The sequence below is a fragment of the Blennius ocellaris genome, assembly GCF_963422515.1.
Source record: "Blennius ocellaris genome assembly, chromosome: 13".
NCBI lineage: Eukaryota > Metazoa > Chordata > Actinopteri > Blenniiformes > Blenniidae > Blennius > Blennius ocellaris.
Window position 1 is genome coordinate 4,260,976 of NC_137662.1, and position 12,460 is coordinate 4,273,435.

Here is a 12,460-nt window from a genome sequence, read left to right on the forward strand (position 1 = left end):
TGAAATGATTCACTTTCAATTAACATTTTGTTCCACAAAGCCTTTTAACTGATTGACTTCAGACTAAAAAGCTTCTGAAGGCGACAATTAAAATCACTGCAGCAATTTACTGTAACTGGCTGCAGTTTTAATAAACTATTCATTTCATGTTTTATTCTGTTATAAACTTAGACTTTTTATTGTCATCCCACGGGTAAGATTGGAACCCCGCACATGTAGGTTTTGACCTGCGCCCCATTTTGCTTTTTAACTTGCTGATGTGAGTTTGAACTCCATTCAAGCCTCGCAAGGTTGTTGTTGATGTTATTGATGTTTCTCTTCAGTTCAACTTCTGACTGTTCGTTTGAACTCGATCAATCTGTGTGGTGTGCTGCACTCCTTCCCTCCAACCTTCTTAAAGGATGGAGGGAAATTCCCTGAGATCACAGGTCATAAACTGTTGCAGGAGCACCAGCACCCCTTACTGGACATAAAGGAGAAGTGCATTTTTAATACTAATAGAGTAAGAATAACAATAACAATAACAATAATTAAAAAATAGCCTCTGTCAGAGCAGCAGTCCTGTCTGGTGAGCTATTATAATAATAATAATAATAATAATAATAATAATAATAATAATAATAATAATAATACGAAGAAGAAGAAGAAGAAGAAGAACAATCCGCACTAAATCTCTATTAACTAAGAAACATTAAAAAAAAACACCAAATAGTCTGTAATATGAATGAGGGAATCTACTAAGGTGACGCCCTGATCGGCTCAACTCTGATTCTGATTGGTTCTTCGTCACTTTGACAATTGCTGCCCAATCATCACTCAGCAGACAAAGCGCACGCCAGTCGATTCTATCCAATCGGAGGCGCGATGAGGCGGTTCTTACGTTTTGCCGTAGTAGGATTCGTAAACCACATGAAGCGGGTAGGAGAGGCCTACTGCTGCAGGGTTTCCAACTTTGTGGACGTAAACTATTTATTTCCCTCTCAATGGATTCACAACCTCCAGTGAAGCCGTGGGAGAGGAGGGTCCCGGGCACTATGGGTGCTCCTGTAAACTACAGGTAAAGGAGCATTCAGGACGTTAACATGTCCCGTGTTTACTCGGTGATGTAGACTAGCTGTAGTGGCTAATGCTAATAATGCTAAAGTTGGACCAACAGGAGCGACGCAGCCGATCAAGTTTCAGATACTGAATAGAAACGTTCACACCTCGATGGGACTCATTACCCTAGTGTCACACGCAGGATTTCACACACTTGTTTGATTGTGAGAGCAACATTAATGCAGTTTCTTGTTGCTGACGAGAGTAGCTTGCAGTAGGCCTCGTGTCGACCTTTACACCTGATAAATGTTTACATGAGTTAAAGGGAGAACAACACGTACATGATTAATCCTGTCAGTTTATATTAGGGCTATTTTAACCCCATGTTGTGAAGAAAATGTCTTTTCTGCCCCCTTCCCCGATTACCCATGTTTACCAGTCTTTACCAATGTTTATTATGTTGTTCACCAGTCTTTACATATGTTTACCAGTCTTTACCTACGTGTACCAGCGTTTACTTATGTTTACCACTGTGAACCAGTGCATAAAGCCTCATTGAACTCCAGACTGCAGTAATGAAATCACAGAGGGAAATGGACTGATTGATAATCCTTCATTCGTCCCACAATGGGGACATTTTCATTGTTGCAGCAGCAGTGGAAAATATTACAAAGCATTTGAAGAGTAGTAATAAACAATAAGCAATAATGTAGAATCAAGAAGATAATGTATACAGTGTTGCTCACAGGACAATGTTCGACATAAAGTCTGGTTGGGTGTAGCTCCTGAGTAAGAAAAAGGGGCTTTAAAGTCACACTGTTTGTCGTTATTAAATGTGTCCTCTTAATGAAACAGGTCTTCAGACTTCGCTCCCCCAGTTGGCCCCTCCACCGCTGCCGGCCCTCCCGTCCTGACTCGGATGGTGCCCCCTGTGCCCCCCCGTCCAGTGCAGCCATCCTACCGTCCGTCCTACAGCTCGTTCCCCTCCTCCTACAGCCCCTATGGGAGCTCCATCTACAGCGGTTATGGCGGTTATGGTGGCTACAGCCCTTACGGCAGCGGCGGCTTCGGCAGCGGCGGCTTCGGCAGCGGCGGCTACGGTGTGGGCCGCTACAACCGCGTGTCACACGCTGAGGACGTGGCCCCCAGCCGCTTCGTGCAGCAGGCGGAGGAGAGCAGCCGCGGCGCCTTCGAGTCCATCGAGAGCATCGTCAGCACCTTCGCCTCCGTCAGCATGATGATGGACGCCACGTTTTCAGCCGTGTACAACAGTTTCCGCGCAGTGCTGGACGTAGCCAACCAGTTCACGCGGCTGCGCGCACACCTGTCCCACGTCCTGTCGGCCTTCGCTCTGGTGCGCATGCTGCGTTACCTCTACAGGCGGTTGCAGAGGCTGCTGGGCCGGGGCTCGGAGATCGAGGACTTGTGGGCCGACAGCACCCAGGAGGCCCTGGTGAGGTCCTCCGAAGGGAACGGAGCAGGACCCAGCGATCCGGGCATGAAGTCCTGGCCGATTTTCCTGTTTTTCACAGTTGTCCTGGGAGGACCTTACCTCATCTGGAAGCTGCTGAGCTCCGGCCAAGTCGTTGAACAAAACAGTAAGACTTCACACTTCACATTGAGTTGGAGTTGATTTCTTCCGCCGCGGAGGATCATGGGTGAAATGTGTGTTTGCGTGTGCAGATTCCGACTGGGCCAGCGGGGAGGACGACCACGTGGTGGCCAGAGCAGAGTACGACTTCACGGCCGCTTCTGAGGAGGAGGTTTCTCTGCGGGCTGGAGACATGCTCAACCTCGCTCCGAAAGGTGTGAGCTCTCACACGGTGCTCCACGCATCTTCTTTAAAGTTTTGGGTATTTTGGCATGACGTGTCGGCGGAGTTCAGCTGAACGCTGCTTCTGGCAACACGCGCCTTTTCACTGCGTCTAAAGCCTGGCACACGCAACAGCATTTTAAAAATCACACATCAAGAGACCAAACACGTGATCACACAAGTTCTTCCTCTTCCTCTTCTGAGCTGATCGTGTGTGAGGTGAACTACTGAGCTCACCACACTAACCGATTCTTCAGCAGAGTATCAAGCTCTGCACCATAGACTTCTATAAAACTAGATATATAGGTCTATGTTCTTCATGCTCAATATTCCAAATCTTGCGTAGTCAAACATGACTTCAGTGTAAAACACGGCATGTACATGTAAACAAGCATGTTGCCACAAATCAACCTCTGGCCGATATTACGACTCTGGATTTTCTTTTATGGCGGCAACTTCAGGATGAACTCCGGGATTTCTGTGCTGTGAAGCAGACTCACTTCTTACTGGGATAAATCACCTTCCTACTCTGATGTTTAACTCCAGAGCAGAGAACGAAGGCGCCACCTACTGACCAATCAGATCTCTTGGAAAATGACCTGCCTATTTTTACAATATCCTGGTTGGTGTGTGGATTGTCCCGCCCACCAGGGAGACCGGTTGTTTAACGCCATCGTTATGACGTAACAAAACAAAACCTCATCACATGAGGCTTTCACGGATGTTTTTGTCGGGAACTTTCTGGCTCCGGCTGCAGCAACAATTTTGCTTTTAGTGGCAAAATATTGAACATGTTCATTATCGCCCACCTCTCCTTCCAAGACTTCCCGAGTGGATCGAACCCGACAACATCGCTCCGCCCACTCCCTCCCCACACCACAGGAAAATCAGACACGAATTTGTTTGGTTTTGTTTTTTTGCAGACATGGACAATCGGGGCTGTGCTCCTGGTGCTCAGGGACAAACATCTCATCCTCTTATCCTGTAGCCTCTGCCGGCCCCAAGTCTCATGATTGAACTCACACTACTTATTATCTTCATGGAGAAAGTGTTGCCACTCCTTTTAATGATAATTTTTGAAATGAAGTTGCTGTGTGTTGTACTGACTGTTTAAAAGAAAGAGCTGGCTCGGGTTTGATGGGACAGTGACTCATAATGGAAAGTTTAGGACACGTGAGATTATTAATTTCTTTTTGCATTTTTTTCCCCATAGTCTGTTAGAGAAACTCTTGTCCGCTGCTGTCGATCCCACATAATCTCCTAAATCTCGTTTCTTTCGTGCTCAGAGCAACAGCCCCGGGTGCGCGGCTGGCTGCTGGCCAGCGTGAACGGTCAGGCCACCGGCCTGGTGCCGGCCAACTACGTCAAGGTGCTCGGGAAGAGGCGAGGTCGGAAGCACGCAGAGGCCGAGATGCTCGCCCAGGAGCGCCTCGCCAATACGGAGGTCTCCCACAATGCATCGGCATCACTACCACATTCTGTCTCAGCTTCTGGATTCAGTCCAAACCTCACTTTGTCTTCTACGGACGAGCTGCTGGAGTCGACGTACAGAGAAACGTCGGAGTCCGCAGCCGTGGGAACGTCCAGCTCAAGTACAGTGCTGGATATCCCTGATAAGATGGACCTGTGATGTGTGTGTGTGTGTGTGTGTGTGTGTTCTAACAGTCAGCACTAGGAATTCATCAAATAACAGAACAAGAGGACGTTGTTGTGAGACGACTGCTCTTAACGACTTCCATAGACGGTTCATTCTTTGTTTCTGACTTCAGGAGGTGAACTTCACATTTTATTAGTCGGTGTTTGTTCCAGAAAGATCATGTGAAATCATCTGTATGTGGACAATTGCAAGGTGGTATTTTCTTTAGTTTTGTGCTCTTTCAGAAGCTCCTTGACCTTCTGCATTGTCTTCTCTGTAAAGCTCACGTGGTCGGAGGTGTTCAGGAGACGAGGCCGAGTTTGCACAGTTGGTTGGTCACAACAATGTAATTTGTAAATATTTAATAGAATTATTTTGAAAATAAATATTTCCAAAACTCTCTTTTGTTTTTGTGATAATTGGGAAACGTTGTCAGGACAGGAGACGTTATCAGGTCTGACTCCAGATCAGAAGGTTGCGTGTTCAAATCACGAGAGGGTCAAGATGTTTGTTTCAATGTCATGTTAACATCTGTGGTTTCAGGTGAGGATGTGTCAGACAGGATTACCAATCAAAAGTTAACTCTGTCTCGTAAGGTTTCATACCATTGAAACAGCAAGACTCTTATCTCCTTACTGATCAGCTCTTGAGCTACTAGACTTTGGCTGCGTTCCCACTGCAGGCTAACCCAACCCAGTTCTGACTTTCTCCCCACAGAGGCCTGTAGTCCATCTATTTTGTGGCTGAGTGAACGTTGTGATTCAGATCTCAGTACAAAAGATCATATCTGGTACCAAAATCGAAAATATCTGGGATGGATATTTAAATACAACACAAATATTCTTTCATATGTTCGAATATCTTATTCTAAATCACATAGATTAGATTTGTCATCACTCCAGGTTTGATAGCAGAGAAACAGCAAGATGGAGGCTTTTTTTAATTAATCAGCTCCTAAAGTGCCACTCATAGATCATAAAGGTCCCTGTTCACCATCCAATTGAATTGTATTGTGCTTAAGTATGTGACTCTGTGGCGCAATGGTAGCGCGTCTGACTCCAGATCAGAAGGCTGCGTGTTCAAATCACGTCAGGGTCAATATGTCTGTTTATGCATGACCCTTTGTTAACCTCTGTAGTTTCAATGAGGATGTATTGGACAGGAATGATTAATTTAATCAAATGTTATTCTATCAAACAATGTTCCTTCACAAGAACTAAAGATGTATATTTCAAAACATTTAATTGAGAGATTTCTGTCTCATACTCAGCGATGTTAATGTGTTTCAATGTTCTAACACTGAGATTTGTTGTTACGGTGGAGGTAGGGCTAAATGTGACTCTGTGGCGCAATGGTAGCGCGTCTGACTCCAGATCAGAAGGCTGCGTGTTCAAATCACGTCAGGGTCAATGTCCTTTCTTACATACATGGATGTATCAGACAGGAATCAATCAATTAAAAAGCTTTGTATCAAATTTACAGCAACCTTATGAAGCGATGGTCTTTTAATCCATATGCACTGTCCCGTCCAAATAAAATGAAAGGTTAACTTGTCAAACCATGTTCCTTGACAAGAGAGAAAGATGTACCTTTTGAAGCTTCAGATTAATTGAGAGATTTCAATGTCTCATACTCAGTTTGGTCAATGGTTCGAGCCAGTGTCCCTCTCCATTTTAAATGACACAGTTAGCCTGATGAAACCCTCTGGTTCCCCTGTAGAGGCCATCCCACCCCGCTTGTTTAAAGAGGTACTTGCTACTATTGGACCAAGTGTCCTTGAGATCATCAATAGCAGTCTCTCCTCTGGCACAGTACCTGGAGATTTTAAACATGCAGTAGTTCGACCCCTGCTTAATAAAACAGGCCTCGATCCCTCCCTCAGTTCCAATTTCAGGCCCATCTCTAATCTTCCGTTCATGTCCAAAATCTTAGAGAAGATTGTCCACAAACAGTTGGTACCCTACTTGGAAGCTAATGACATTACTGAACTGTTCCAGTCTGGGTTTAAAGCTTTACATAGCACAGAATCAGCACTTCTGAAAGTGTCAAATGACATACTCTTGTCAACAGACTCTGGGAAATTTGTTGTCCTTGTGCTCCTTGACTTGTCTGCCGCGTTTGACACTGTTGACCACCACATTTTAATCTCCCGCCTCGAGCACTGTGTGGGCATTAAGGGTATCGCCCTTGACTGGTTTCGGTCATACCTAACCGACAGAAGTTTCTGTGTAAAACACGACAACTTTGTGTCCTCAACAGCTTCTCTTCCACATGGGGTCCCTCAGGGCTCAATCCTTGGCCCGCTTCTATTCGCACTGTATCTACTCCCCCTTGGTTCTGTTTTTAGAAAACACAGGGTCTCATTTCATTTGTATGCCGATGATTGCCAGGTCTATTTTCCTTTGGCACAAAACCATTCCCACTCTGTCCAGCCACTCCTAGACTGCCTTAACGATATTAAAGCCTGGCTCTCCTCTAATTTTCTCAGTCTTAATGAAAGCAAGACCGAAGTGATGATATTCCGACCAAGTTGCTGTACTCCCCCAACATTGACCTTGGCTCTTTGTCACTAAATCTCAAGGATTGTGTCACCAACCTGGGGGTCAAGTTCGACCCTGATTTTAAATTTGAGAAGCAGATCTGTTCTGTAGTGCAAAAAAGTTTTTATCAACTACGCCAAATTGCCAAATTGAGGCCTATTTTATCAAGGCCTGACCTGGAGAAACTAATCCATGCTTTCATCACGGCTCGTCTGGACTACTGCAACTCCCTGTATGTAGGCATTAGCCAGGCCTCCCTTTCTCCACTGCAGCTTGTGCAGAACTCTGCTGCACGTCTGCTAACACAGACCCCTAGGCGTGAGCACATCTCCCCCATCCTGGCCTCCCTCCATTGGCTCCCTGTGCACCACAGAATTAATTTTAAGCTTTTGTTATTTGTTTTTAAATGTTTTAACGATCTGGCTCCCCATTATCTATCAGACCTGCTTCAGCCTTACTGCCCACCAAGATCCCTGAGATCAGCCGATCAGCTGCTGCTGACAGTCCCTAAGACGAGGCTGAAGCTCAGAGGAGACACATCATTTGCCGCCGCTGCTCCGAAACTCTGGAATGAGCTGCCTATCAACATCAGGCAGGCTTCCTCGCTCCCTGTTTTCAAATCCCTTTTAAAAACCCACTTTTATTCTTTGGCTTTTAGTACACCTTGATTTATTTTTCATCTTGTTTGATATCATATAACTTGTAGTAAGCTTGTTTGTTTGTTTGTTTTACATGTTTTCTATGTTTTATGCCTTGTCTCTTCTGTGCTTTTGAATTAACTTTTGAATTATTTTATTTATTTTATTTGATGTTTTCGATGTACAGCACTTTGGTTACCTTTTGGGTTTTTTTAAATGTGCTTTATAAATAAAGCTTGATTGATTGATTGATTGATTGAATGTGGTTCAGTGTCAGAACATCTTGATCCAGATCACAAAGCTGAGATTTGTTGTCATGATGGGTTGATTGAACCAATACAGTGAGAGGAATGCAGATTGTCTGGGCTCCTGTTCACCATCCAACTAAATAGACATATGGAGCTCTCTCACGGGACTCTGTGGCGCAACGGTAGCGCGTCTGACTCCAGATCAGAAGGTTGCGTGTTCAAATCACGTCAGGGTCAGTTTGTTTGTTTATGACATCCTCACTTTGTGAACCACTGTGGATTCAGTGTGAATATATCAGGCAGCAAACAGTGTATTACATTTTCGTAGTTTTTTTTTATAGCACTGTATTAATCCCCAGAGGGGCTCTGACTAGAAGTGTGTGTTGACACTCTGGTGTAAGAGGACATCAGCCCCCCCCCCCCCCCCCCCCCCTTTGGACCGGGTCCTCAGAAGTTGGAAAAATACAGAGGTCTCCCACAATGCATCAGTATCACTGCCACATTCTGTCTCAGCTTCTGGATTCAGTCCAAACCTCACTTTGTCTTCTACGGACGAGCTGCTGGAGTCGACGTACAGAGAAACGTCGGAGTCCGCAGCCGTGGGAACGTCCAGCCTGTGATGTGTGTGTGTGTGTGTGTGTGTGTGTGTGTGTGTGTGTGTGTGTGTGTGTGTGTGTGTGTGTGTGTGTGTGTGTGTGTGTTTTCTAACAGGTCAGGACAGGAGACGTTATCCTGTCTGACTCCAGATCAGAAGGGAACAAATGTATTTTTCTGTGTGACTCTGTGGCGCAATGGTAGCGCGTCTGACTCCAGATCAGAAGGCTGCGTGTTCAAGTCACGTCAGGGTCAAGATGTTTGGTTAGAACTGTGTTGGGCTTGTGGTCACACAAAGCCAGAGTGAAACTACAATAGAAGTAACAGACATAAGTGTCAAATCCTACATGGGAAACCCAACATGTTTTGTAAATACCAGAAAAAATATGTTTTCCTTGTTTTCCCTTTCAGGTGGATTTAGTAGGATTTGTCCTCACTAGCTTGTTGCTGTTGGGATGAAACTCTTGTAATGAAAAACTGAGTTTAACGTAGCTGCTCTCTTCGACCAGTGTTTTGTCCTCCTGAGCGAGAGAGAGAGAGAGAGAGAGAGAGAGAGAGACTGACTCTTCATTCTTCATTTAAATGATTTTATTTGCCAACATTCACACATCTTCTTTGCCACTGAGCCACAAACGGCTGAACTCTGCTTCAGGCATCAACCTGACTTTTCCTTCAGGTTGTAACTCGGGACTTCAGACCGTCCTCAGACCAACATTCACAGGAGTTACACTTTTGTTTTTAGATAATCATGAACACACCTCATTAGAATCTAATCACAATTTTGAATTAGTTCAAATTGTGGAGTTACTGGAGTGTCAAACTATCGATGAAGTTCTTTGTTAAGCTTTGAGCTTCTCAGCTCTATAAATTCTAACTTTCAATGAAACTTACTGATCTTAAATTGTTGCCACAAGCAAATAAAACACTTTATTTGATTGTGTGTTGGACCTGAGGCCTCTCAGCCTCCCAGAGATGATTCAGTTATCACAACCTGTTCTTCTACAACATCCAGGTCCACCGGCTCCATGTTGGACAAAGAAATAGGACCTGGGTTTAGTTTCATGCTCTGGTCAACATGGACGCTCAATCCAACTATCTGGAGAAGTTTGTGGTAAAATGTCTTGCTCAAGGGCACTTCGGCATGTAAAGAGGGGGAGATGGGAGTGAACCCGCAACCCTGCAATTATAAGACAAATCGTTCTTCCACCTTCACGGTCCTCCCTAAATGTTAGGGTATATACTATCTGCTGTGTACTTGGTGTTCACAGGAGTCTTGGTATCGTGCTGCTCTGAACGATTGTGAGGGGAAATGATTGTGTGCCAGAGCTGCTCCACATGGAGGGGGAGGAGTAATGGTCGTCACCCCCCTTCTGTTTTCCTTCACGTGCTCAGACCAAACTCTACACAGGACAAGTCTCAGACTGGCTCATCTCTCACTACGGTCTGTGGTGTGTCTTGAGGCCTCAATAAAACACTCCTGACAGAAAGACTAAGTTTAGCCACTTTATTCTCGTGGTGACTAATGGAGGTTCATGTCCTCAAGGCCTTCCATGGTTATATTGATGATGTTGTAATCTTCAGGCGATTCCCCAATTTCAATTTCAATCTCGACTTCGAATTCGTACCTGCGGACACAAAGGAAAAACTGTTACTTACAGGCACAGACACCGTCGTGTCATACAAAAGGTGGAGGGAACAGGAGTGGCTTTAAAATGACTATATAACTAGTAATGAGGTTTATAAACACTCCCGTTCACTATATCTGAAACAATCCCACATCAGGAGGATTCTCAGTATGGACACTGACTGCAGAGGCTTCAGTATACAAAGAAAATCTAAATATCTCTGAATATTCACAGGTGGACTTACTCTCCATCTTCATTTTCTTCATCGAGATCAGAGAAGTAGCCCTGGCTGTCGAGGATCTCCTGAAGCTTTTCATCAGCGTCTGTCAAAACACAACGAGGCAGACATGATACAACTTCACACACAGAAGATATTTAAATACCACATGATTTTTATAGCATCGAAAGACAAAGAGGGTCTAAAACCAGGACTTTTGTAGTATATTGGTGTAAACATGTTTAATTTTCACTGTGATTTGTGCGAATGAGAAAACAACTGGAGCGGTGCAGTACAACTACCAGCTTCTATGTGAGTAAAGCAGTAGAGGGCAGTGGGCTACCAGCTAACGGCTATCATGCTAGTGATGCCAGCTGGGTTCTGCCAACAAATGTGGCGTTGGCGAAGGTCTGTGCTCTACCGAGTGCCCGTTGTAGATCTACAAAGTTTTCTACAGACCTAAACTCAGAATCAGTGAATGTAGATGGACTCGCCAGGGTCCGAGGCTCTGAACGGGGTTCCATGTTCTGTATAGAAGATGATCTGGTTCTGATTCTGGAAACACTCAGTGTGACCGAGGTTCACAAACCAGGACAGGAAATATGTGGCTGAATTTACTTCAGTTGAGAAAACGCAGTGAACCAAAGTCGCTACTGACCATCAGGCAGTCAGACTCGTTGCCGGGCGTGTTGTCAGGGTGGTTCTGGGGCGTGGCCTCGCCGTCAGGGTGGTTCTGGGGCGTGGCCTCGCCGTCAGGGTTGTTCTGGGGCGTGGCCTCGCCGTCAGGGTGGTTCTGGGGCGTGACCTCGCCGTCAGGGTGGTTCTGGGGCGTGACCTCGCGTCAGGGTGGTTCTGGGGCGTGGCCTCGCCGTCAGGGTGGTTCTGGGGCGTGGCCTCGCCGTCAGGGTGGTTCTGGGGCGTGGCCTCGCCGTCAGGGTGGTTCTGGGGCGATCACACAGCCTGGCTCCAGTGGGGGAGAAGCTCGGAGTCCCAGTAGACTGCAATTACAGAAAAAAAACCTTTGATAAAAAACTATGACACCTCGTTACACGTTTCCGTCGGAGGTGACGGTGGTCCTAAAAGGTTTGAAATGAGGAGCAAGTGTCTCCCAACCTGTGTATAGACCAGTTCCACCAGCTCCTCCAACGACTCCTCAGTGGCGACCAAGATGTTGAGGAGGTCATTTCCTCAACATCGGAGTCGAAGGAGGGGGACGAGGAGCTGAGGTGGCCCAGGAAATCAGTGACGACGTCAGTGAGTGTTGTCCCGTCATCGTCAGACGACTCCGAACACACAAGAAAGACAAGGACATACAAATTAAAACATATATACAGGATCAATACAGCATTAACAACAGAAAGGACTACTGTATAAGTGTAAAAGAATAATTATATCTAAAAACAATATATATTCTTCCATCACTCAGACTCCCTCCAGAGGGGATGAACTCTGGGGCTGAAGCCGAGAGATTAGACTTTGGACCGGACTCAGCCTTGTCTGCTCGGCCTCCTGCACATCAACAAATAAACAAACACAAAATGCAGGATTAAGCAGAAATAAGGACAGAGACAGAGAGGAGAGACACTGTTAACGTCCACAGAAGGGCACAGGGAGGAATAAGTCAGAGCGCTCGTCTTCAAAATCAAACAAAAGGTCGACTTCGGGCTTTATGTTTCATTTATTTATAAAGTTCTAATTAGCGCAGCAGATTTAGTCTTGAATCTCTTTCACTAAAACATGGTACTTTACTGTATAGACACAATCCCAGTGTTAGGAGTTCTGGACTAAAGTCTCAGGCCACAGTTCCATACTAATTATCAGAGGTGCACCAAATTAATATTTTTTATTTTGTTCAGCCAACTCAGAGGATCTAATAGGGGATTCTGTAGAAGGAGTAGAGGGAGATAGAATGCACATATGCAACCTACTGTAAAGGACAGTGCTATAGTGGATGGCACTGTTCCAGCAGGAATTCAGAAATACCCCATTATTTATTTAAGGGGATATGAAATGTTCATTTAGCTTTTATGTACTAATAACACTGATCTAAATTCTGCCTCCACCTAACATACTTGTCATAATTGTATTTCCAGGTAATCATTCAAATTGTA

General features: G+C 45.3%; 1 protein-coding gene across 1 annotated transcript; it reads left to right on the forward strand.

Moving 5' to 3' along the window:
- Positions 1 to 914: 914 nt before the first annotated feature.
- On the forward strand, positions 915 to 4,821 carry pex13 (peroxisomal biogenesis factor 13). Its single transcript, XM_080507480.1, has 4 exons — positions 915 to 1,057; positions 1,894 to 2,636; positions 2,722 to 2,844; positions 4,138 to 4,821. The coding sequence occupies exons 1-4, from the start codon at positions 984 to 986 to the stop codon at positions 4,479 to 4,481; spliced, it is 1,284 nt and encodes a 427-aa protein (XP_080363606.1). The 5' UTR covers positions 915 to 983; the 3' UTR covers positions 4,482 to 4,821.
- Positions 4,822 to 12,460: the final 7,639 nt, after the last annotated feature.